Source organism: Equus asinus, chromosome 20 (assembly GCF_041296235.1).
Source record: "Equus asinus isolate D_3611 breed Donkey chromosome 20, EquAss-T2T_v2, whole genome shotgun sequence".
Taxonomy (NCBI): Eukaryota; Metazoa; Chordata; class Mammalia; order Perissodactyla; family Equidae; genus Equus; species Equus asinus.
The window spans coordinates 52,081,860-52,107,707 of NC_091809.1; the positions used below are offsets into that span (position 1 = coordinate 52,081,860).

General features: G+C 38.1%; 1 protein-coding gene across 1 annotated transcript in view; it reads right to left on the reverse strand.

The window, feature by feature from the left end:
* SIK2 (salt inducible kinase 2) overlaps positions 1 to 25,848 on the reverse strand; it is a 115,548-nt gene that overhangs the window by 18,677 nt on the left and 71,023 nt on the right. Inside the window, exons 4-8 of the mRNA XM_014855426.3 lie at positions 17,936 to 18,097; positions 4,082 to 4,206; positions 3,520 to 3,643; positions 1,928 to 2,148; positions 223 to 375 (exon numbers count right to left, since the gene is read on the reverse strand). Of these exons, the coding sequence (XP_014710912.1) occupies positions 223 to 375; positions 1,928 to 2,148; positions 3,520 to 3,643; positions 4,082 to 4,206; positions 17,936 to 18,097 (785 nt within the window). The remainder of the gene's footprint in view (positions 1 to 222; positions 376 to 1,927; positions 2,149 to 3,519; positions 3,644 to 4,081; positions 4,207 to 17,935; positions 18,098 to 25,848) is intronic.

The window sequence follows — 25,848 nt, forward strand, 5'->3', positions numbered from 1 at the left end:
AGGAGAACTCTCTTACAGAAATAAACTGTTTGAAATAAAGTTAATTCTTAAAAATAGGAAGATACTAAAACATTTGAGAATCTGGTGAATGATAGGCAGAAACTTTACAGAAAAACAGTGCAGAGAACGAAATCCTAACCCATTGTCGTACAAGATGAACAATGTGTCAGACATGTGAATAGGCACATGCACAGATAAGACTGTTGGCTAATGGGGTGTTACCTTGGCAACTGTTTGTTCAGCAATGGTGCTAGGCCGACGCTGGCGGGCATCAAGTCTCTGCTCCACAGGAAAACTGCTCCTATGTGATTTCAGGCGCTCCACCAACAAGAAATAAATGGCAGCAAAATGGTTATAGCTCTTGTTCTGCAGAGACTGAAACAGAAAACAAGCGCTGAAGGCAGAGAACCATAAAAACCCACCCAATGATCTACACCTTTCTAAAAAAGGAGGGAAGAAGTCACATGTTCTTAAAAATAGAGTAACAAACAAAGTGTGTGTCAAAATGAAAGCTGTTCCAGAATTTAGAATGGAAGGCATAATTTCAAGTTTCTAGTATTAGTTATATAAAGGGTGATGCCTTTAAATGACTTGATTGGTCCTTTTACATTAACAAGATCCATTCCTTTTTCTGCATTCAGAGAAAACGCCATCATCGTCTCATGGAGACATTCCTCAACGCTGTCCTAAGGTCCCATCTCATGGCTGTAGCTATGATGGAAGGTTGGTTAGCAACCTGAGCCCAGAGGCTCTAATTCCATAGCTTCAACACAAGTCCAAACCATTGCAAACTCTGAAGTGAACGATTAAAGTCTTTGGGGAAATTTCTGGTGATTATTTTGGGCTGGAGAATGACATTTGGATTCTAGATTGAGAGACACTGTGTCTCTGTTCTTAGGTAATTTTTTCCTCTTGTTTTTGCAGTCCCACCCTCTTGAAACCTTGAAAATAAAGTTGCTTCCCAATTTTCACATCCCTTGCCGGCCAGCTTTCCCAGGATGCTAAAGAAACAGAGAAACCACTGCTTCTTTGGCTTCTAATTCCACCTGACAGTCTGCACGGGCGCTGTGCAGGGCACCTCAGATGCAGAGCACTCTCAGCAAAAACCAGAGGCCAGCGAAACTGCACTCACAGCTGCCATTCTAGATCTACTTCAAGAACAAGCACAGAAAAACATCACCGAGCTCATGCTGAGCAAAGCAGGAAAGCCAGTCTGGTTTCACTACGGTTACAACGAAGGAAAGGCAGCACAGTCTGGAACACTTTATATTCACAAGGGGGCATTTGATGTTCTTTCTAGTTATGCTTCCTTCTTAAAAGCATTGTTTGTTTGTTTTTTTTTTACTGTTGTGGAGATATTAAAAATATGTATATCCTATGAAATATGCTAACTCTTAAAGGACAGAAATAAAAGCGACAAGCAATTTCTCAGGGTCATGACCCATAATACTTCCAAATCAGGAATCCACCTGTTTTTGCCACTTTCTCCAGTTTACAACCTAAATCTCACTGGCTTTCCTAAACCTGATGCCTACCTTCTTGTTTCCTGCTCAGTCCTCAGCCTGTTCCATATCTGCACGCTGATGTTCCACATAAACTGGTTTCTTACCTACATACACCTTTATGCTTCATCTGAGAAGAAACTTTCTACTTTGTAATTAAGCTTCCGTCTTTGTCTTTTCTCAATCCTATATAAACCCTTTCTCGTGAATTTTTTAGCAGATGGGGCAAAGGGAGGAATTTATACATTGAATAAAAGCAAACATAAATAGAGTCTGATGTAATCTTGAGGGAAAACGGAACAGTATGCCCAGGTGCTGGGATGGCATGCTGAAAGACCAGGAGGACAGGTAAGCGTGTGAAATTTCAAGTTCCTAAGTACAACAGAATCCTAAAGTATCTTTAGTCAAATCTCCGAGCACTTTACCTCAATGGTTTTCTGTTGATCTATTCCAAGGCTGTGCATCAATCGCAGAACCTGCTCATTGAACTCCCCAATGGATGGCTCATTTTCTTGCCCTTGTGGATAGAGAGTAGGCCTCTGTACAGGAACTTCTACGAGCATCCATTTATGCTCCTTGATTTGAGCAATGGTTAGCCGTTTGGATGGGTCTAGGACCAACATCCTTCGAATGAGGTGCTCACAATCTACAGGAAACACAATGTTAGAAAAACCATGTAAATCACCTTGCACTTCAGGGTATTTGCTTGACTCATGTGACTTGGTACACTGGCATTAATCTTTGTATCCTCCACAGTGCCCACCGGAAAGTAGGTCAAATGAACAAATGAATATATAAAGGCTACTTATATTTGTCAAGTTCACATGGTGAATGTTGACACAAAATTAACCATCACCATGAATGAATACTTCAACAGAAGGGTGTAGGTCTATCCAATTTTGCACTAAATGAACCTTTCCACTGAATTTCTCAACTGAAAATATCTAGACACAGACTTAGATTTCCACTAGAGGAAAAAACAAGCCTTCTTCCTAGAACAAGCAAATAATAAATGGATCCTCAGTCACTTCTGAGGCTGATATACTAAGGCTATGTATATAAGTGAGGCAAGAGCTCTCCAGTGGACTGTTGCTTTTCTCCATATCAGTGCAGCTGAGAAAAATGTACGTGAAACATTATTTACTTCTGATTACACCAAGAAAACTGCACTCCTGCAACTTTGGGCACTAGCTTATTCTCTGAGCTGACATCATGCTCTTTACTACCCCCACATAAGCTAACCTTGTATCACCTGCTGTGTGCCAGGCACCATGCTAGGTGCTCTATACAGATTAATTTAATCAATCCTCACAACACCTCTATTAGTAACTACTGTTGTTTCCATTTTACAGATTGAAGAAATCGAAGCACAGAGAGGAGATATAACTTGTCATGGTTAGACTGCCAGTAAGTAGGGAACTCAGGGTTAAAACCAGGCAGTCTGGCTCCAAAGTCTACGCAATTAACTACTAGGGCTTACTTCTACTGTTAGTAGGAGCAAAAGAGTTAAGGATGATAACCAAAAACTAAACTGAGGGGTAAACTTAACTGATGCCTACATAACAACCCAATACAAGGACTGGTAGGGATTATGGCATTTCATCTTAATTCAATAGTTTTGCCAGTTGGTTTTAAATTTAATTAAAAAATTTTAATTTGCAACTTCCCCCCAAAGGATATGGGAAAATCCATTTCGTACTTAGAATAAAATGGTTGTGAATCTGTATCTACAAAGTGCTTCTCTAAGTCTAAAATAAGCCTGGGACATTTATAGACTGAGAATAAATGGGAAGACTTGCTGTTCTTAATCTGGGAAACTTTCTGTTTTCAGTTACAAGTAGGAAGGCTGGAACTTCTCTCACCTACATGGAGGGGGTGCTTATTTCTATGGCTTTTAAAGTGACTCAGTCACTTTATTTGGCACCCAAACTCTTGGAAAAAGAGAAGCCTTTGCCTAGGCATTTCACTTGGAGCACAAATTCTGTAAAGCACAATTGTAAGATGAACAATTTGTTACCTTCTGACATGAAATATGGAATCCGGAATCTTCCTTCTAAAACCCTTTGCCTCAAAATCGGAAGAGTTGGTCCGTCAAAAGGCAGAGCTCCACAGACAAGAACATAAAGAACAACTCCCATGCTCTAGGGAAGAAATCAACGCAATCACTTTTCTCCCGAAAACTTCACACTTTATTTTCCTAAATATCCCTAGGGCTCTTAAAAATCCTATGGACTGAAAAATTCTTGTTTGGATTTACTATTTTCTCAGACTATGAAAAAAAACCCTGAAACCCTAACTACTGCAATAAAGTATCCTATAATAAATAGCAAAAGATCTGAATTTAATAATTTTGATTATTACTCAACTTTAATTTATTGCCGATATTAGGATGATTAACATCCGTCCCTAGAAATTGTTTCCTAGAATCTAATTCAAGATACTCTGACTAATTACAATCCAGTGGACAGGGAAAGTATGAACTACTGTCTATGTTTTAGGTACCAAGAGCTTCAAAGATGGGCCAGAGTACCAAGTATTATCATCATAGATGCATTTAACACAGCAAAGCAAAGAAATACCCAAATATCCAGCTGTGGTCCTTCATACTGCTGCCCTTCAAAGACTTCTGGGGCTGCATAAGGGGGGCTGCCACACCATGTTGCCAGCAGTTCACCACTTTTAAAGAAATTTCCAAAACCGAAATCTATTGGGATGGAAATAAATGTTACTTTCATCTATGCTCTCAAACTATACTGAATTTCTCGTAATAAATTTAATAATATGCTCTATTAACAATATTACTACTATTCGCTCTGGGAGGAATGGGATGACATCTATCTTGTGATGTTTCCTTAGCACTTAGCACAATGACTAACAAATATTAAGAATTCACTAAATACGTACTGAACGAATGTGTACATGAATTAAATTTTTTTCTCAAAGTGAATGAGAGACTGGAAGAAGACTTTAAATAATGTATTTTTAAGTCTGAAAGAAAATCCATTGGTGTGGACAATCAAGTTGAATTTGATAATCTTAGAATTTCAATTACTCCATGATTAAGACCATTTATCTTATATGGTCTATAAAGAAAGAAACGAATGAGTAAAACTCTAACATATTTACCTTAATCCAACCAAGTGGACTGGCTGCTCTTACAGCCATTACCCCAGGGTAGCAAGATATATAACCTTTTAAGGCAACTGAGTATAGTGTTTCTGAAGTAACAACTCTCTAAATGTTGGCCTGTACATCCTGATTTTGGCAGAGACCCATCAGAATAGCTCATTAACAGGTGATGGCCATATGGTCCCAGCCACAGGCCACCTATCACCAGTATCTCTTATCTACTCATTTATGGAATGCAGTGGCATTATACTGTAAACCAGTTAATGGCCTTCCCCTTATGATGTTAGTCATACTGAATCTACAGTCTTGTTATACAGTCTGGAAACACTGTACTAAGATATCTTCAATATGCATGAAAATTACAGCAGAATACCGAATTGTGAGCTCTGGTAGAAATGCAAGCTTGTTCCTTTTGCTAAGCCTTCACTTAGTCTCAAGTTCTTACTGAACAAACAAATTCCTACTATTTTGCAAGTTCTGGCCATACTGTGTTATGTTGTAACACACTCCTGACTGAAGAACACTGCCTTAGTGACAGGAACTAGCTTTACTCCCAGCTAGCACAGGGCACTGCAGGGATCGTCAACTTTAAGAAGTGCCCCAGGGGGACTGGATCAAGTCTTCAGCGCCAGACTGACTGGCCACATGACTTTGGATCAGTCTTTGTGTGCCTTGGTTTCCCCATCGGTAAAGTTGAAATAATAAATAAGTGTAGTCAGCAGATTGTTGTGGGAACCAATGAGTTAACATAAACTCACACTCTATTCACATCTTGAGACTATGGCACACATCTGTACCTTAGGTGAAGCATTCTCTCAGCTGTTGATGTAAAAACTGGTGGCAAGCAGTTGTAACAGTAACCATAGTCACAATCCCCAACACCACAGCCTCATGGCGGAGTGCAGTCTATGAAGTCGGGGAGGACTAGAGCTGACTTCCAGTCCCCGTCTAGTTTCAAGTCCCCCAGGGGAAATTACTTAACTTCCCTGAACCTTAGTTTCTGCATCTATAAATGTGGGGATAATCCACTACTCAGATGGGATGCTGTGAGGATTAAATGAGATTAGGAATGTAAAATGCCATAGTAGACGTGAAATGTCAGCTCTCTTCTACTTATGTGAAGCCATCATTACCAACTATGGCCTTTCAGAGAAAAAGCTCCTGAGAAAATACACAGCAACGGGAGAAAAAGTATAGAGGAGCTTAAGGGTTCAGAAGAGAAAACAGGGGACGTGGGGAAAGAGTCTAAATGTAGTGGAACACTGTGGTCTGTCCCTGGCATCCAGGAGCAGGAGGCAATGAGAACTTCTCCCTTCACAAGGTGACTGCAGTTCAGTCCTATACTTGGCTTTCCAAAACAACGGTCAGAGAGGTCTTATCTTCTCAACTCCACCTCTCCGACTAGCCAATCATATCACATCATAACCCACATGTCCATACTGATACGTTTCTAATTTTCTAGAAAAACTACACTCTCAAATGAGTCAAGGACTAGATGTTCAAATAATATTTAAAGAGGAAAATACTAATTTACTAACAAGGAAAAGCACAAGAAGCTCTGGGATGTGTGTCTGGAGATCCTGAAATAGGTGCAACAACTGATGCACTTTAAACCATAATCACAAGACAAGTTTTAGCACATGTAAATTGAGGATACTCTCCAAATAGCATTGTAAAGTTTTAACATCTCAAAGAGCCATTACGTAACTCCTTCATTCTGAACTTCCCTGGACTTCATTCTGAACTTCCCTGGAGTGGAATGAACTCGAGGAGTGGCTGGGACAGAGGCCTCTCAGGAAGGCGGCCTGGCCTCCTCACGGACCCTGGGCTCTCTCACTGGCACATTTCATAGACAAGACGAGAGCAAGAGCTAGGAAGGCATCCCAGTGCCCTTGGTCGCCCACTCTCAACCTTGCCTTTACACATCTAGGACAGAGAAAGCGGCCTGTTAACTTATAAGAAGAATGGTACTGAGCAGATGTTTACTTCTATTTCCTGGAGGTAACTGAAGAAAATTGGAACGTGAGCCCGTAGGAACATTAAACGAAACACTGTAAGACAAACAGGTTCACTAAAGCTATTATAATAGCATATATGCAGACGTCTTCTATAACCTTGTGAAGGCACTTTGTATTTGCAATCATCTGATATATGGGTTAAGGAAGACTTTGGCATTAGGCAGATTTCGGATCAAATCCTGGGTTTTCCACTTAGCTGTGTGATCTTGGGCAAATTACTTAACTTCTCGGAGCCTTGGTTTACTCATTTGCAAAATGGGGACAATATCAACACTTTATAAAGTTATTGTAACTTATACTCACAATAAGTGAGGATATGTAGATAAGTACACATATTAGAAGTAGATAATATATAACACTTTAGGCATGCTATTGAAATACAGTCGATGCTCAATAAACAGCAGCTATTGGGTAAGCTACGCAAGAGAATAGAAGAAGAATAGCCATTCTTCTTCTTCTTGTTTCACTTATCTGTCTTCCCCATCAGATTAAATTCCTTGAGAGTAGAGAAAGGGAAATGATACGTCTGTACTCTCAGCACTTAGCGTGCTGTCTGTAGACAGCAGCTGTTCATTAAAGGTTTGCCGAATGAATATGTTGTCATCATCTCTTTTAAAAGTGCTTACTATGTGCCAGAAGCTGATCTAAGCTCTCTGAAGATGATTTCTTCTGAAAAACCCTACAAGTATCCTCGTTTTAGGAGAAAGTGAGGGCAGACAGTTAAGTACCTTGCTAGAGTTAAGTTGCAGAACTGGAACAGAAACCAAGTCTGACTACAGAGCCCTCCCTGTTAACCACCACCTTTACGTCCTTGTCTGGCACAGTGATAGAACAAGTTAATAATTGTCAAGTTAAGAAGCAGCAATGGAAAGGCGCTTTAAAATAAAAGCCTTTTTATTTCTTCACAGGAATCTGGGTAATTTGCTTCATTCACAGTCTGTAGCTTTCTGCCTGAAAGTATACAGTAAAATGAGGAGTGAGCAAGAGGGATGAAATTTGAAAATGGCATAGCTATGCAGCATTTGTTTCTTATCGCCATTTATTCAAATGGAATGGATTAATGTTTCATCACACCAACCAAATTCATTCATTCCTTCATTAAACATTTGGGAGCATATGCGTCAACTACCTTGCAAACACAAAAAAGAGAGTCTCATGACAACAGAGAATAATAAAAGACCCCACAAATCATCCGACTTCGGAAAGCATTATGAAAACAATAACTTGGGCATTCCTCTTTTTATGCTAGACCCAGATCCAGCCTGGCCTTGCTAGACAGGAAACATGCTTTCAGTAGAATATCTTCTCCATCTGCAAGTTAACACCTAAAATGATGGCTGCTATATCTCTCAGACATTTTGCTTCCTGTTTCTCTGTCATAAAACTTACACCATGTAATGCTGGATTCACTTACATACTATTTAACTTTTAATTTTGAAATAATTTTACATTTATAGAAGAGTTGCAACAATACAGTAAGGAAAATTCCCTATCCCCTTCACTCAACTTCCCCTAAGGTTGACATTTTACATAACTATATTAGTAAAATTATCTAAACTAAGAAAGTAACATTGATTCAATACTGTTAACTAAACCATGGACTTTATCAAGATTTCACCAGTTTTTTCACTAATGTCCCTTTCCAGTTGAGGATTCCACAATGCATTTGGTTATCATCCCTCCTTAGTCTTCTCCAATTTGTAGCAGTTTCCCAGTCTTTCCTGAGCACCAACACTACAGATCAGGTATTTTGTAGACTCTCCCCCAGTTTGGATTTGCCTGATGTTTTCTCATGATTAGATTAAGATTACGAATTTTTGGGAAGAGCATCACAGAGGTGAAGTGCTCTTTTTGGTGCTTCCTATCAGGGGGTGCATAGTATTACATCTAATTACTGGTGGGATAACCTTGATCTCTTGATTAAGGTGGTGTCTGCTGGGTTTCTCCAATGTAAAGTCATTGTTTTTCCCTTCAATACATCTTTTAGAGGAGATACATTGAGACTATACATATCCCATCTCTCTTTAAACTCTCACTCACTAATTTAGCATTCATTGATGGATCCTGATCGCAGCAATGATTACTGTGGTGGTCAAATGGTGAGTTTTCATTTCCTTCATTTCTTCTACACTTATTAATTACAATTCTTCTTTAAGGAAAAGCTGTCCCTTCTTCCCCTTTTATTTATTCATTAAATCATTTATTAATTATAATATTGTCATGAGTATTTATCTTATTCTTTGGGTTATAATTCAATACTATTGCTACTTATTTTGATGTTCAAATAGTTCTACCTTTGGCCATTAGGAGCTAATTCAGGCAGGTTCTCTCCTTTCCACATGGCCCCATATTTTTTTTTTTTAAAAGATTTTATTTTTTCCTTTTTCTCCCCAAAGCCCCCCGGTACATAGTTGTGTATTCTTCGTTGTGGGTTCCTCTAGTTGTGGCATGTGGGACGCTGCCTCAGCGTGGTCTGACGAGCAGTGCCATGTCCGCGCCCAGGATTGGAACCAATGAAACACTGGGCCACCTGCAGCGGAGCGCGCGAACTTAACCACTCGGCCACGGGGCCAGCCCCCCATATGGCCCCATATTTTTAAAATTTCATTTTATTTTAAGTACTCCCTTATCTTCTGGCATCAGAAGACGTTCCAGGCTCATCTTGTATTTTCCCTGTCCCAGCCCTGGAATCAACTCCTTTTCCAAGGAGCCTTGGTTCCTTTTACAGACAAATGGTATTTAGAAACCAAGACTAGGACCTAGATGTGCTCATAGCAACTGGGGTATCACTGCTTCTAGGCCCTGTCAGCAGACAGAGTTAGGAAATATATGTATGAATGCTAATCCATGTATATACACACACGTGTATTTATTTTTGTATCTATATGAATATGTATTAGAACAACAACCCATGAGTTCATACTGATACTTCTCACTCCAATCCAGGGTTCAGTTTAACATTATTTTGATACTATTTTATTTATACATGATTGGCTGAGCAACTCTGACAAAATTTTAAAGGTATAAAGAAGTATCTTTACTCTGTAGTAATTTGTCATTTGCGTGGGAGTAATTGTTTGAACTCTCCCTCATAACACACTTTGAATTTGTCAGATCAATCATGATTTTCAAGATTTCTTAAACACAGCAGAAAAAAGTAAAATCTTTCTCAAACAACCTTTTAGCTTCTCAATTTTGAAAAAGTTCAATATGAAATCATAAGTTTTAGAAACAAAATAACAACTAGTCCTTCAACACGGTCTATGAGCTAAACTCAAATCCAAAAAACACTTATGTCATGCCTATTTTGGGCTAGGCATTACACCCTCAGTATTTTTGTATATATTATTTCATTTAATGGTGATGACAGCCCTGTGAGGTATGATTGTCCTTACCTTACAAAGGGGGAAACTGAAGCTTGAAGTGGTTAACTGACTTGCCCAAGGATCTACAGCTGCAAGTGGCTTAGCCAGTATTCAAACACAGGTCCTTTGAACTTCAAGCCAGGTGGTTTTTTTTTAATATATCACAGATGTTCTGAGAACACCACTAGTCAAAGCGGTATAATCCAACTTAAAGTTGGAGGTAAGGCTGTCATAAACCCAGGAAAAATCCTTTACATTAAATAGAGATGAAAGATTTTCTAATTTATCCTTCTACTAGCGGAACTTGACAAGTGAGGGCTTTCTCTTCTCTATAATATTGGTGCTATGTTAACAGCATCCTTAATAAATGAATGGATATAATTAAGATTTTTACAAAGTCAATGTCAGAAATACACACCAACCTTCATTTTAGGAAGCTATATTCATTTTAACAATGTATGATGTGTTAAATAGACACATCTTGTCCTTTTCATGTGAAGATGATACACGCTCCCATCCCTACAACACTAATGCACGTACTCTGAGGTTTTACTCTAACGACGGTTTTCAGATTTCCTGATATAGCCATATTCTCTCACCTGGTTTCTGTGTGGCCTAAAATGTCTGTAGAAGAGAGGGCTTGGGGTAGTCTTTAACCACAGAACAGATCAATTACTGTTGACTGACTCTCATGGAAATCAACTCGGCTTCAAAAGCTGAGTCCTCTAATTACCTTTATCTAACTAACCAGTAACAGACTATGGATATATTTGAAAACAGTACTAGAACTGCTATTACTGTTTTCTGCTTTATATTTTGAAAATGACTGGTTGACCTATATCTTCTTGATAACAAAAACCGATTATTATTACTGTCATCACTAAATTACATAAATTATCAGTGCCCAAACATCATTAGCAAAGGGCCAATGTTTTAGGAATAACAGGGCCTTGCACAGAGTAAATAAGCTGATCCTGATGATCACTGTCTGATGGGAACCAAGCACACTAGAGAATTCTGTTATGTGTGTTGGAACGAGATAGATCAGACATTAGCAAGTATACAAATCACCTGGGGAATCTGCTAAAATGCAGATTCTGATTCAGCACATCTAGGGTTGGGCTTGAGATTGCGTATTTCTAACAAGCTTCAAAGTAATGCTCATGCTGCTGGTCCCCAGACCACTCTTTTGAGTAGCCAGGAAATCAAGACTAAAACAGAGGTTGTGAAAAAGACATAGAAAATGTTAACACAGTTTGTCACTGTTTATTGTTGAAAAATGATTATAATTACTAAATACTTTCAGGATTTCAACTTAAATGACATAAAAACTAAATAGAAGAAGTCATTAGGTAAACTAAGTCATTTTTTAAAAAAGAAAAAAGCAGACAAAACATTGGAAACCAGTCTTCAAGCTAAGAAAAAGTAAACGATTTCCATGAATCAACACAACCAAGGCAATTTTTAATCTCCAGCAGTGTGTTATAATGTCTAATTTATAATTTAAAAAATCCTCCTACAGAGCAGCAGATGGCTTTAGGGTTAAATTTATCTTCACTTCTAAAATTACCAGTAGAATTCAGATATCCAGTCTCACTGAAGAGTCACACATCTTTTGTAATTATTATCACAGGAGCAAAGAAGACAATTATGAGGAAATGAAAGCTGACAAACGAAAGGTAGGAGAGCAGGAGAGACAGGGCTGACCCAGTGCACAAACTGAACATCAGCCACGGCTTACGTCAGTGCTTACTCTGTTGCCCACCGGCGAGAAAAGGCCAGCTGCATAGTTCCCTCCAGACACCAGTCACTCCCTCCCTACCTGACAGCAGGGCACAAGAGCAATCATCACAGCTGAGACGAAATGTGATCCTCTGACCAGTGCGAGACATCTGTTTGTCTATGAGAGTTCCGTGAGCTAAGGAGCAAAAAGTCATCTTCCTCAGCCCAAAATGGAATGGGGAGAGGGGAGAAAGACAAAGAAGTGAAAAGCAAAACAAATCGAAACAAAACCCTCTGAGCTGTCTTCCATATTCCAGGCTTAACGCGCTGCTAGTGCTAAGTAGGCTTGAGGGATAAAGACAAGGTCTCATTGTGCTTGCTCCTGCAAAGCTCTTTTTACATTTTGCATAATACGAGTGGCAGGAGGATAACAAATGGAAGACTTCTAATAAATATTTTACCAATAAAACCTGTCTCAGTCTCCCCTACCCTTGTTTGGCTTCAGGGCGCAAAACTGGAATGCCACATAAAGAAGCCCTGTCTCAAGGTCTTCCAGTAAGCAGGCAGGTTATTAGAAGCAATAATGAGAGATGATGGGCCACGCAGAGATTGTGGGCCAATCCAGAGAGGAAGCCTTCCTCTTGGGTTAAAGACAAGTGACTTGTGATGCACACGTCAGATTAAGTAGGCTCATTACACGTTACTAATTAGATTTAAGGTCCCTCTCCGAAAAAAAAAATAATTTGCATCAAGCAGAGACAATTCAGAATACAAATGATAAATTATCGTTCTGCTGAGATTTATATTAATAAGGCTTTAAGGCCTTGGTAATTAAAGACAAAAACATGCTGAGGGGGGTTAAATGGCTATCAACATTTTCAGAATTTGTTTTCACATGGAATCAATTATACATTGAATATAAATAATAGCTACCATTTATTGAATGTTTACATGGTGCCAGGAATTTTAATTAACTATTTATTTAACAAACAAATAGCACTAACCACGTACCAGGTACAGTTCTAAGTACTTTGCAAATATTAACTAGTAACTACTATGAGATATGAACTTTTATCATTCTCTCTTTACAGATAAAGAAACTAAGGACAGAGAGGTTAGTGAACGTGTCCAAAGTCACACAGTAAATGGTAGAGCCAGTATTCAACCCCAAGTAGCCTGGCTCTAGAGCCCAGACTCTTACCTACCACCCTCCTTGTCTCCAACATTACTGCTAATTCCTACAACGTTCCAGATTAATCTGTTTAATAGATGTGGAAACTTAGGCTCAGTGACGTTAAATAATCAGCCCAAGGTCACCCGGCTGCTAAGTGGCACAGCCAGAATTTGCACCAGCACTGTCTGATATCAAACTCCACATTCTTTACGTGAAGCCTTGTTTGAACTGTGATATCTTCTGAAAACTTCCTCCAAGTAATTCATACATTTTTATCCTTATCTAAGTATTTATTATAAACATTTTAGATTAGGAAAGTTGAAGAATAAAACTAAATGTCCTTCATCTATTTATTCTCAACTTAATGCCTGAATAGTCATAGCCAAAATAGCTAGGAGGAAATAGTTCTGCAATTACTAAAACGAATGAAAGCCAGTATTTCTTTGCATTCTGCCTCTTACTCTGAATGTCCTAACACTCCTATTTTGCAAAGGCTGGAGGTCTCCTAATTGAAGCAATGAGCACACACAGGTGTGGGTGAACCCACGGGTTCATCGGTGTCTGAAGTCTACTCATTGGAGGAACATAAATTAGAAGCTAATTTCAAAGATGTCTTTCTGTACTTATTAAAATGAAGCATGTCTGATACTTCTATTCCATCTTCTGTCTTACAGAGACAAATATTTTAATTTAAACCTAGTTTTGACTTGCGCTTCTCTTCAATTTCAACATACAAGATGGCTAAAGCAGTTCATTTATTCAGCTCATTTAGCAATTAAAGAAATCTTCTCAAGTAGAATAAACAGAGAAAGTATAATTTGAGGGAATAATTTTCTATTTTATTCTGGGTTCTTGCAATTTCTCCATGGAGTCCCCTCTTTCCTACATGTGTTAGATTTCTTTAAAATTCAAGAATTTTCAGAGATCAGAAGATGATGTTTTTAAAGGGAAGCAGGGCCATAAAAACATTATAAAATCTATGGATAAAAATAAATATCCTGGAGGGGGCTGGCCCTGTGGCATAGTGGTTAAGTTTGGCATGCTCTGCTTTGGGAGCCCAGGTTTGCAGGTTTGGATCCCAAGCACAGACCTACACCACTCATCAGCCATGCTGTGGTGGCGACCCATATATAAAGTGGAGGAAGACAGGCATAGCTGTTAGCTCAGAGCTAATCTTCCTCAAGCAAAAAAAAAAAAAAAAAAAAGAGGAAGATGCTAGCTCAGGGCTAATCTTCCTCAGAAATAAACAAACAAATAAATATCCTGGAGAAATGCTTTAACAGCACTGGAACACATATAAACTTTTGACAGCATGTGGAATCCTTCACGATCTGGCTCTGTCTACCTGTCCAGGCTCTTTTCCTATCATTCCTCACCAGCACTCAGGTTCCACTAGCTCTGGTCTGTAGTTTCCCTACATGCTTTGAGTTCTCTGCCTGCCTGCCCTTGCACATGCTGATCCATCTGCTTGGAGCTGCCATCCCTACCTCGCCCCCTCGACACACTCTCTTCCCCATCCCTTTCTTCTTCTCTCCCCCATCCTACCACAAATGCCTTCTTCTTAATCAAGTCTTAGCTAATAATTTCCCTGATTCTTCCAGGCAGAGTTAGTCTTTCTCCTAGCCTCATGGCCTTAACAACAATTACTTTTTGTGTTATATTTATAGAAACTAGACCTATTAAAGGTCTGATTCTAGATTAATTTCTTGAGGTGAGAGCAGAGTTGAGTTTTTTGCATTGCTGTTGTTTTTGTCTTGAAATATCTGAATCTCCTGGACTTAGCTCAGGAGCATAGTAGATGCTTAATAAATATTTACTAAAATTTGGGCTAAATGGTGGTGAGGATGACAAGAGAAAAAAAATGTGGGCAAGAAGATATTTAAGTGCTTAAATATACTGTGTGTGTGTGTGCATGTGTGTCTCCACTTGTGAGGTATGGAATCAAGGACAGTAAGTATAGAATGATGGGACCCAAAATTCAAGCAGTGAGAAGCCCTTAGGAATAACTGACAACGTGAGGAACCTCCCACACCATGTACTGGAAGCACAGGTGCTGCGGTCCCAGAGGCCCAGGTGTGGATGCCAGCTGCTACTTATCACCTGAGTCACCTTAGCACGTTACTGACTCTCTTTGTGTCTCAGCTCTCTCATCGAAAAACCGGCAAGAGCTCTGCAGCTCCGAGGGGTGCTGCGAAGATTGCGAAGATTAAATGACACAGGTCCCTAGCAGAGTACCTGAAAATAGTGAAGGCTCGATAAATGTTAGCTGTCACACTAGCTTAACCAGAGAGAACAACTTTAGGTCTCCTGTCTTCTAGATAAAAATTAGAAGGCCTTCAAGTTTAGATATTCAAAAACAAAAATAAAAACAGGAACGAACAAAAAACTAGATATCACATAATGACATTAGAAATACTGAGTTTACCTACCTATATTACAGGCAGAATTATAGTAGGCATATTATAGCCAGGCAAAACTCGGTAATAACCTTAAAGGAATATTCTGTATATTCTGTTTGCAGGTTTCTTGCCGTTCTACTTTGACATTTTCTTTTGAGATGTCAGTGAGAGATGTAATTCCTATAGCATATGACTCACACGTCTAACCTTTCTCCTTCCAGAACTCCTTTGACAAATTGTTTTTGTGAATTTTTTGTTTCAGTGATAAAGGAATATAAAGCTGAAGCAGGGGTTTCCCCCTTCTTAACTATTATACAGTTAAGGACTTCAAAAAACAAGAGTCTTCTCTGAAGAGGTCATTTTAGAGAAGCTGATGCATTCAAGGAGAGGTAAACAAAAAGTTCCAATGACGAGCACTACAGAAGGCTGGCAGAAAGGAGGGAAATGAATGAGACCAAATGGAAGGCCAAAAGAAGGAAAAAAAACCCAAATGGGAGAAGTGAGCACACATAAGAAACTACAAAACACTAATTAACACTGTGGATTGCATTTTTCAAAACAAAAATGACAAATCAATAGAAATTTTTATATATATAACGGGAATGTAACAACTTACAAAACTGTCTTATTCAGGTAATCCCATTAGAAAAAAAAATAGACTACAGAAGGGAAAATCCATTACCTCCCTGAAACATATATAACATTGGCATTTAAAATTAATTATTAAAAAAATAATAAAATAAAATAATTAAAATTAAAGTCAAAGTTAAGTAGAAATTAATTATTTGCCTTTCCCCAAATGCCCAAGGCAAAAACTAATAGGAAATGGCACAGAAATAAATCAGTTAAATGCACAAATCAGAGGCTTTAACTTAAATTTTACACCACAGTGCAGCAAACCAAGGCAGTTGCTTTCTCCCCAAACTTAGTGAGTCCAGTGAGTATCCACACTAGCTAATCAACTAATAATTTCTTGGTCTGCTCCTCTCATCTAGACGTCTCTCTTCCTCCTTAACAATCCTAGAATACAACACCTCCACCTGCAACTTTGCTCAGCTTTTGCTTCTTAAACACCCTAACTGAAATCAATCTCCCTCCCACTCCTACAACCTCTACTGCTGCTACTCCAGTTCAGACCCATATTTTCTTACTTGGACTACTGCATTAGATTCCTTATTAATCTTCCTGTCTTCAGGAAGATTCAATATTTTTTGTTTGTTTTTTTTTTTGAGGAAAATTAGCCCTGAGCTAACATCCACCACCAATCCTCCCCTTTTTGCTGAGGAAGACTGGCCCTGAGCTAACATCTGTGCCCCTCTTCCTCTACTTTATATGTGGGACGCCTGCCACAGCATGGCTTGACAAGCGGTGCCATGTCCGCACCTGGGATCCAAACCAGTGAACCCTGGGCCACCGAAGAGGAAAGTGCGAACTTAACCGCTGTGCCACTGGGCTGGCCCCATCTTCAATCTTATCCACATCTTCCACCTATCTTCACTCTGCTGCCAGAGAGAGACATCTTTCTAACACGCAAATCTAATAATGTTAACCCAGTCCCACGTTACCCACTCCCCACCATAAAATTTTCAATAGGTTACACTCCCTACTGCCCATAAGAAACTCTGTTGTCAATGTCCCAGGCCTACGGATTTTACATTTCACCAGTATTGAGCTATAGTTCCCCACCTTCCAAACTCTTCCTCTCTTATACCTGTGGTATTTACACAGTCTGCCTGCCTGTCTGCAAAATAATACTTCTGTATATCTTCCTGGCAAGCTTCTGACCCATCTCTCAAGCCTGAGGTCAAACAGTTCGTTCTCTATGAAGCTTCCTTGACTCCTCAGGTAGAATGATGATCCTTCACCTCTATTCCTACTGCAGTTTGTACAAATATTTTTGGGTAACTATCATATTGTATTTTACTTATTCTTACCATTCCACTAGACTTTTAAGATTAGAGGAAATGACTTGATTTGTATCCCCAGTATCTAGCGTAGCAGAGTACCTGACACGTAAATATTTGCTGAATGAGAGTTTTGACCATGTGGATAAAGAAACTTGGAATATAAAATACAAAAGCTTTTACAATTGTGAAAAGGGTAGCAGGAAAGCTAGCAACACAATCTCTACCCTAGTCTCCATGTCATAAATCCAAACCCTATAGTATCAGAGGCAGGCAAGGTGCTTTTGTGTCCAAATATTTCTCATTCTGCTTCCATCACCTCCTTGGTCTTTTTTCTGTCTGTAACCTCTCTATAGCCACCAGGCATAATTAGGCGAGCAGGGTACAGCACCAGCAACCCACACTGCTCCTCTAGCCCTGTCAGTGCCTCCACTCACTCACACACGCAGACAAATGCACCTCCTCCAGCAGAGTGCCACAAACAGACCTGGACACAAATCAGACCTCAGTTATAGTCCTGCCCCTGTGGATATTAATAATGAACTTATTTCCCTTACTTTTCATTACACATAGAACTAAGAAAATGAAGAAAAGAAAAGAAAAGAAAGCTTAATGTCGTCGGTAGAAATGCTCCTGAATCTCTGCCTGCAGGTCTGTTTCCGCTCACACCGAGTGCGATGGCTCACATCCGATCACATTAGAGCCAGCTGCGTCCCAGTTACCTGCTATTTTGATATTCATGTTGTTATCCAGCAGGAGATTTTCAGCCTTGAGGTCACGGTGCACAATCTTCCGACCATGACAATAATCAACAGCTGACAGGATTTGCCAAAATTTGCGCCTGGCCTCAGACTCGTTTAACCGGCCGTGATTAGCAAGGTAGTCTGTAAAAGAAGAGCGAATTCAGAATTATTCACCAAAAAACCCAAAAAGAACCCTGCTATTAGTATTCAGGATTTTTTTCCTCAAAAAGCTTTTATAATAAATAAGAGTTGGTGTTCAAGTAACATGCTGTTTTCCAAGTTCCTTGCTTTGAGAAAAGTAATTCCAACCATATTTCACTGGAATGCAGATAACTGAAGAGAACCTAAGACCAGACAATAGTAAGTGGCATAATGTTTACAATACAACTCAAGATGCTCTTTTATGCCTAAGCACCCCCTTTGTTCTTGTGTTGAAAAATTTATTGACTATTTTTCCTAACCACATTTTAAAAATAAAATTTACGTAAAACAAAGAATATGAATCAATTCTCTGACACTCCATCAGACGAGGGATATCTTTCTTTTAAACAATCATTTCATGCAGTTATTATACAAATCACCGTAATGTGAGATACAGCCGTCCCTGGCAGTAGTTTACATAATTCACACCCTGTTCTCCTGTTCAATGGAGCAATGCTGATCTACCCAAGAATATGCAGACGCGTTCTCTAAACCAAACACTGTCATGACAGCCATACTCTCTCAACAAATACACTTTGCAAGGTATGTTAGCTCTCTTTGTGTAATTTATAATCTATTAAAACAGTTTACCTGAAAATTAATTCTGCAGATACCTTCACTAAAGTTTTCTGAGGCGAGGGGCCATATCATTCTCTTCTGTACTTCCCACATTGCATAGAACAATGCACAAAATGTCTCAGGTACAGTATTTATTAAATACCTAGCTGATTAAGGTCTTATCATGGATGGTATCATGAACCTTTCCATCAGCAGTATTATAAAAATGTGAAGTAGTGTTATACTCTACATGTCATAGGCTTTAAATTTAAGCACACATTTTGTATATTCTTCCACATCTGCCATTATCACAAACTGAGGTGATTAGCTCGTCACAGCTTCCCCTTGCGTTCACAGAGCCCACACAGTTGCCATCCATAATTCTGAAGGGGAAAAACGGATCAGTGAAGAACAAACATGTAGAATTTTCAGTCAAAACATCCAAACTATCATCAGAGTGACTATGTCTAAGTAAACCAGCAAGTGGACAACGCGCTCTCTACTCAGAAGAGTAAACCTGAGCCTAATTTCTATACTGTGTGAGCTAGGAAATCCATAATAAAGGGTTGGACCCTTGGGCAAAGACAAGTTACTGAGAGGAACGCAGCATGTTTTCTGTAAGGGATTATCTTTTGGCTAGTTAGTAATATCTTTCCTAAGATTCCACACCAAAGACAATTTTTTCATAGACAAATGATCAACTTCTCCAGATAGACAAAATTTCTTTCTGGTGAAAATGCCGAGTTAAGGTGGGTCAATGGAAAAGACTTTTGAGATTTTGGCAACACAGAGAAGCCTAACAGATCCAACGTAAACAAGCACAAGCTAATATGCACGGAAAAAGAACCCAAACTGTCGCCTACAAAACGAGTCCTGGGAAGCACAACGGAATCCACAGTAAGGGATTGTTTTTGGAAGTGATCACTCCAAACTAGCACTACCACAGCCAAGGGGGAAGAAAAGCCTTGAGGCCGGGCAGCAAGGGTACTGTCTGAAAAGCAAAGGTGTGGGATATCGGAACCTAAAACTACCATGGAAAGCCACTGTCATCACAGCAACAAATATTTAACACACTAAGAAAAATGACAACATCCATATTCCAGAGATGAAGAGATCAACTCTTTAAAAAGGTGCTTTTTTTCACTCATTAAGTGAAAATTTCAGCAAGTATTCTATCATATCTATGATCTCCCCCATTCTTTATGATTTCTGCAGTGTAGGCATCCCTGAAAACTACCATTCGCTGGGAAACCAGTAAAAGAAGTTACTGAGGCAAAAACCCGTGGCTGCAGATAACACCAGTTTAGGCATCCATCATCCCCTGTGAGGGGCACTGTCATCAATCCAAGCTCGAGTTAATGCACATGGTCCTTAAGATAACTTGTAAAAAGCACACTCACCTTCCACATTAAAAACTCGACTTAATTACGGTTACAGAACAAACTTATGAGTGTAACAGCACTTCTCTATACTAACTGCCTATGTGGGTTTTTTTAACGAATGGATCCAGTTTAAAAAAAAATTCTTTTTCCCTATGTTTACATTTGTTTTGATTGTTAAGTGAAATGTAATTTTATGTTTGTTGACTTTAATGACAAAACTTTGGAGGTTATATTTTGTATGTCCTTCCTGCCCATTTTGCTTTTATGGTAATTGATTTTTATTGTATTTTACAAAAAATCATGGTCTATGACAGATTGGACAATTTAAAAAATTGATCTTTCAATACTGATAATTTGAGAAATACCGGTACAAACAAGTAAACAGGCAATTAGAATACACTGTGATAAAGGCTAGCACAGGAATAAATATATCCTAATAAATATTTTTGAGGATTTAAAAAAATTTCCTATCTTTTTATTATGAAAATTTCAAACATACATGAAAGTAGAGAAAATAGTATAATGAATCTGCAAGACTTAAGAGTTATCAACATTTTGCCATACTTGCTTCGTTTATCCTTTTTTTCTTTTTTTTTTTTGGCTGTAGTAACCCTAAAGTAAATCTTGGCCTCATTTTGTTTCACCCTAAATACTTTTGTATGTATCTCTGGAAAAAAAAAAAAAAGACATTTGCTTACATAACCACAATCCCGTTATCAGACCTAACAAAATTAACAATTCCTTGATATCATCTAATATGCAGTCTGAATTCAAACCTCCTCAGTTGGCTTAGTTGACTCAGGATTCAAACAAGATGTACATCTTGTATTTGCTTATTTTGTCTTTGGAGTCCTTTTATTCTGGAACAGTCCCCTTGCCCTCTCCCCTTTTTCTCATACTACTGACTTGAAGAAACTGGGCTGGTCATCCTACATTCTGGTGTTGTCCCTTGCTTCCTCAGGATATTGTTTAACTTAGTCTTCTATCTCTTATATTTCCTATAATTTGGAATTCAAGTATAAAGAACAGAATAGATTCAGGTTTAAGTTTTTGGAGGATGACAAGAGTATGTCATAGGTGCATCTACTTAGAGGAATATAACATTTGCTTCTCCCGCCTTTAGGAGTACTGAGATTGATCAACGAGTCTGGGGGTGATAGCTTGAGCCTTCAATTAAATCACTCTTTCTCCTAATATCATGGTTCTCAATTTCCAGAGTACATCTTCTAAGACTTGTTAAAATAGATTACTGGCATCTATCTCCAGAGTTTCTGATATAGTAGGTGTTGGAAAGGGCCCAAGAATTTATATATTTTTTTAGAAGTATCCAGGTGATGCTTAAGATACTAGAACAGGGACCACACTTTGAGAAACACAGCACTAATTTTAGTATGCATTGGTGGTTGTATCTTAATCAATTACTTCATAGGGGTTGCAAAATTGTGATTTTCTAATTTTTTTATTCCTGCCACATAAATTAAATGAAACTATTCTGTTGTCAATTAGGGCTATTTAGTTATCCTGAAATACAACGAAAATAGGTCAGGAAGGCTGAATGCTTAATTCTTCCTCTGTGAGTACCAATTTTCAGAGTAATGGGTTGGGGCACACTAGCTACCCCCAATGATAACTATTAAGATTTGTGTGTTTAATTTTTTTTAGCTTTCTTTTTCTCCTATTTTTTTTTTTTAGCTTTCTTTTATGATTCTCTTAAGTATCATAATGAATGCATGGATTTTTATGTTTAATTTGTTTCAATCACTACAGTCATTCATTCTTCTTTTTTTTTTTTTGGAAGATTAGCCCTGAGCTAACATCTGTCGCCAATCCTCCTCTTTTTGCTGAGGAAGACTGGCCCTGACCTAACATCCATGGCCATCTTCCTCTACTTCATATGTGGGATGCCTGCCACAGCATGGCTTGACAAGTGGTGCATAGGTCAGCACCTGGGATCTGAATTGGCGAACCCCGGGCCACCGAAGCAGAGTGTGCGAACTTAACCACTGCACTACTGGGCCAGCCCCTCATTATTCTTTTTGATGCTCAAATTTTCCCATCCTTGACCAATGGGAACCCCTTTATACGCTTTTTTGTTTTTTAACATGACCACAGAAGTATTCACTATCTTTTGCCTTCTGGCATAATAAAAATGTCTCATAGGGGCTGGCCTGGTGGTGTAGTGGTTGAGTTCACGTGCTCTGCTTTAGTGGCCCACGGTTCATGGTTTGGATCCCAGGTGTGGATTTATACATTGCTCATCAAGCCATGCTGTGGTGGTGTCCCATATACAAAGCAGAGGAAGACTGGTGCAGATGTTAGCTCAGGGACAATCTTCCTCACCAAAAAAAAAAAAAAAAAAAAGTCTCATAGTTCCTGCCCCAAATCTGGAATCAGTCACTTTTCCAAGAAGCCTTAGTTCTTTTTATTGGGGAATGGTATCTGGATGCTCAGGGTGCTTTTTACTGCTGGGTTGGTGCTGTTTCTAACTCTTCTCAGGGACAGAGCTAGGAAACAAGTACTTTTAAAAAGAAAAAAAATGAGTTCATTCCATTTCAAATTTAACATTATAGGAATTTTCTTTGATTTTTACATTTGTCTTTCTTTCTCTGTTACATAAAAGATCTTGGTTCTTAATAGTAACATAAATTAATTGTTTTATCCTATAATACACATGAAATAGTTTCAAAATAGCTGTACTAATATTACTACCAACAATAAAATTACTGGATGAAGTTTAAAAGTTAATATTTCTTTGCATGTCTTTTTATCTTGAGATTATATTGCCCTAAGAATGTACAGTCAAAATACTATGTTAAAGTTACTTGAAAAGCTATCTCTGTGCTCTGTCTTGCCAACACGATATGAAGACAGCATGTTTATGTGTTGTTTTCAAATATTAGGGATTATTTTTTTCTCCTATTTGATTTAACTTTATTTTTGGAATATGTAAAACACTTACCTGATGTTTAATATGATGCCAAAGTTAAAACTATGTAACAGGATATAGTCTGAGAAGTCTTGCTTTCATCCCTGTTCCCTTCCTCTGCCTATAGGTAACTGTTTTTATCAACTTTTGATTTATCCTTTCTGTGTTTCATTTTACATGTGAAAATACGTATACATAACTGCATTCTCCCCACTTCTTACACAAAAACATTTATTCTTTTTTTTTTTTCCCCACTTCACAGCAGTACACAGAAATCTTCCATGATGTAAATTCCTTTTACATCATTGTAGATACTTTTAGTATTTAATAGTATGGTGCTAAGAATGAATGTTCAGGAGCCAGGCTGCCTGGGTTCAAATTCTATCTTCACATTTACTAACTATGTGACCTTGAGAAAATTACTTAACCTCCCCAAACCTCCATTTGCTAATCCAAAAATGGGGATAATAGACTCCACCTCACACCGTTATGTGAAGATTAAATGGAAAAAAGCAATTAAAAAAGACAAAAATCTCTTCATAGTACCTGACACATGTAAGTGCTCAAAAATGTGAGCTGCTATTATTTAACTATGATTATTACTATTGTTGTTATATTACCAGGGGTTGACTCAGGCTACCTTCCCTTCCTAACTACAATCTACTCATTAGCCCTTTATGATATGGCTTCTACGTTTCACACTCCATTGACATTGCTTTAAAGTCAACGACAACTTCCCTAGGCTAAAGCCAATTACCTTTTCTTAGTTCTCATCGTTTATTACCTTTCAATCATATTTTACACTGAATTGGTTTCCAAAATAAATCTCTCTCCCTATTGATTCTGTATTTATCTGATTTTCCTCCATCTCTTTTACTGATTGCTCTTCTTTCTCTTCTAACCACATAAACCTCCTTCAGTCTAGCTCTGGCCCCTGCCTTTCTTTTTCTGTACTCCTTCCCTCATAGAATTAATCTTAACTATCACCTTCTTGTGGATAACCTGCAAGCTGCTTCATTCTTAGCTGGATTATGTAGTCCTCTTTCAGATTCTTCTCACTGAGTGTCAGTCTCAGGGGTGCCCCTTTAGTCACTCCAGTCAAGGTAAGTCTTAACACTGTGGCCTGGAACCTTCTGCTCACAGATTTCATTGAGAGTCTAATGAAAATTATACTTGTATGCAAAGACACACATAAAATTTTATATGCAACTTCAGGGGAGTTTCTAAAATCTTAGGTTTAATCAAGGTTAGGAAACTCTGCCTTGGGGATTTACTTCATTGATTAGAATTTTTATAAAATTAACCTCCAAATTTGCCAAACACATTTGACCTTTCCACAGTTACTCCATTGTATATCTACATAGAATTTCTTTCTGCTACTGCAGTGTTATCAAGACTGAGCTCATCTCTCCTTTTTTAAACTTCATTACCACCTTCTAAGTCCCTATAACTATCATCTTACAGTCATTCGACCTCAAAAATTCAAGAGTCATCTTCTACCAACCCCCAAATTAAGTAGAGCTGAAGCCCCAATAAGTAGGTTTCAAGTTATATAGATTTAAGCTTTATATAATATAATTAATCAATGTTTTCACTCTGCATTTACAGATAACAAGTCTAGATTTCATAGCACAGTGCCTGACACATAATAAATGCTGATAAATGTTAGCTACTATCATCATCATCATCACCACCAACCAGCACCTAGTGGCATCCTTTCTCTTCCCCCAGGGATAAGGGGCAGCTTTCCCAGCATCTTATCAAAGTAGAGAAACCCATCCCTTAAGTTTCAGGGATGTCAGAATTTTTGAATGACTACCTTTAAGCTTAATATTGTTCAGTCAGAAATTATCAGCATCCCTTAAAGTTGGAGCTGAATAACAGTCCAAAAAGATTAATAATTTATGCAATTAAATATTTAATGTTATGTTAAAAGGATTTAATTTGTAATTTCATCAATTTGTAATTTGGGAGTAAAGCAAAAAGGCTGATGCCAAGTTAATATTTTATGCTTAAATAGCTTACAAAAAAAACACCCCACTTCAGATAATTAAATCTTGGTTGGAGATCCCTAACCCACAAATCTGCAAAGACTTTACATTTCTAATTACTAAACTTGAAGAGAAATAATGTTTTCAGGAGTATGACCACTATGAACACTGAGGTTCCAATAAAGGAATCAAAATTGGTTCATTTGTTCTCTTCAAATTATTCTGAAGATCCATTATTTTCAATCCCCATATTCAAATCTCCACTCATCTTTTTCTCTAACATTTCCTTCCTCTAATCAGTACAAAATGTTACTGTAAAATAAAACTCTCTTACTGTAGATCAGGACTCTGGTCTTTGTAACTTAGATTGTGCTGATTCTAACCAATCAATCTTGGATAAAATATAACTAAGAAAGGAAGGCCCAATAAATAAAGTAAAAACCTGAAAACAATTTTTAGCACATTAATATATGTACCACCTCACAGTGTGAACACTAATAGAAAATGGATTAGGTGTATGATCCATATTGAATTAGGATAACATGGGTTACCCTAATTTTAAGTATTAGATTACAACATTACTTATAGTACTAAATTACATTAAACTTCTAACCTTGAGACACATTTATGAATATGAAACTATAAATTTTAAAACATTTTCCTTTTTTCTATTTGTTTTTCTAAGTATATAATCATATCAAATTGTGTCTTTGACAAAAATTAAAGGAAATTGTTGCTCGTGGTATACTCTGGCAATTTAATTGTGCTTTCAGCAATTTCCCTACATTGGACTGTTTGCATCTGTTAGACTCTGAATTAGTTCTTCAAGCTTCG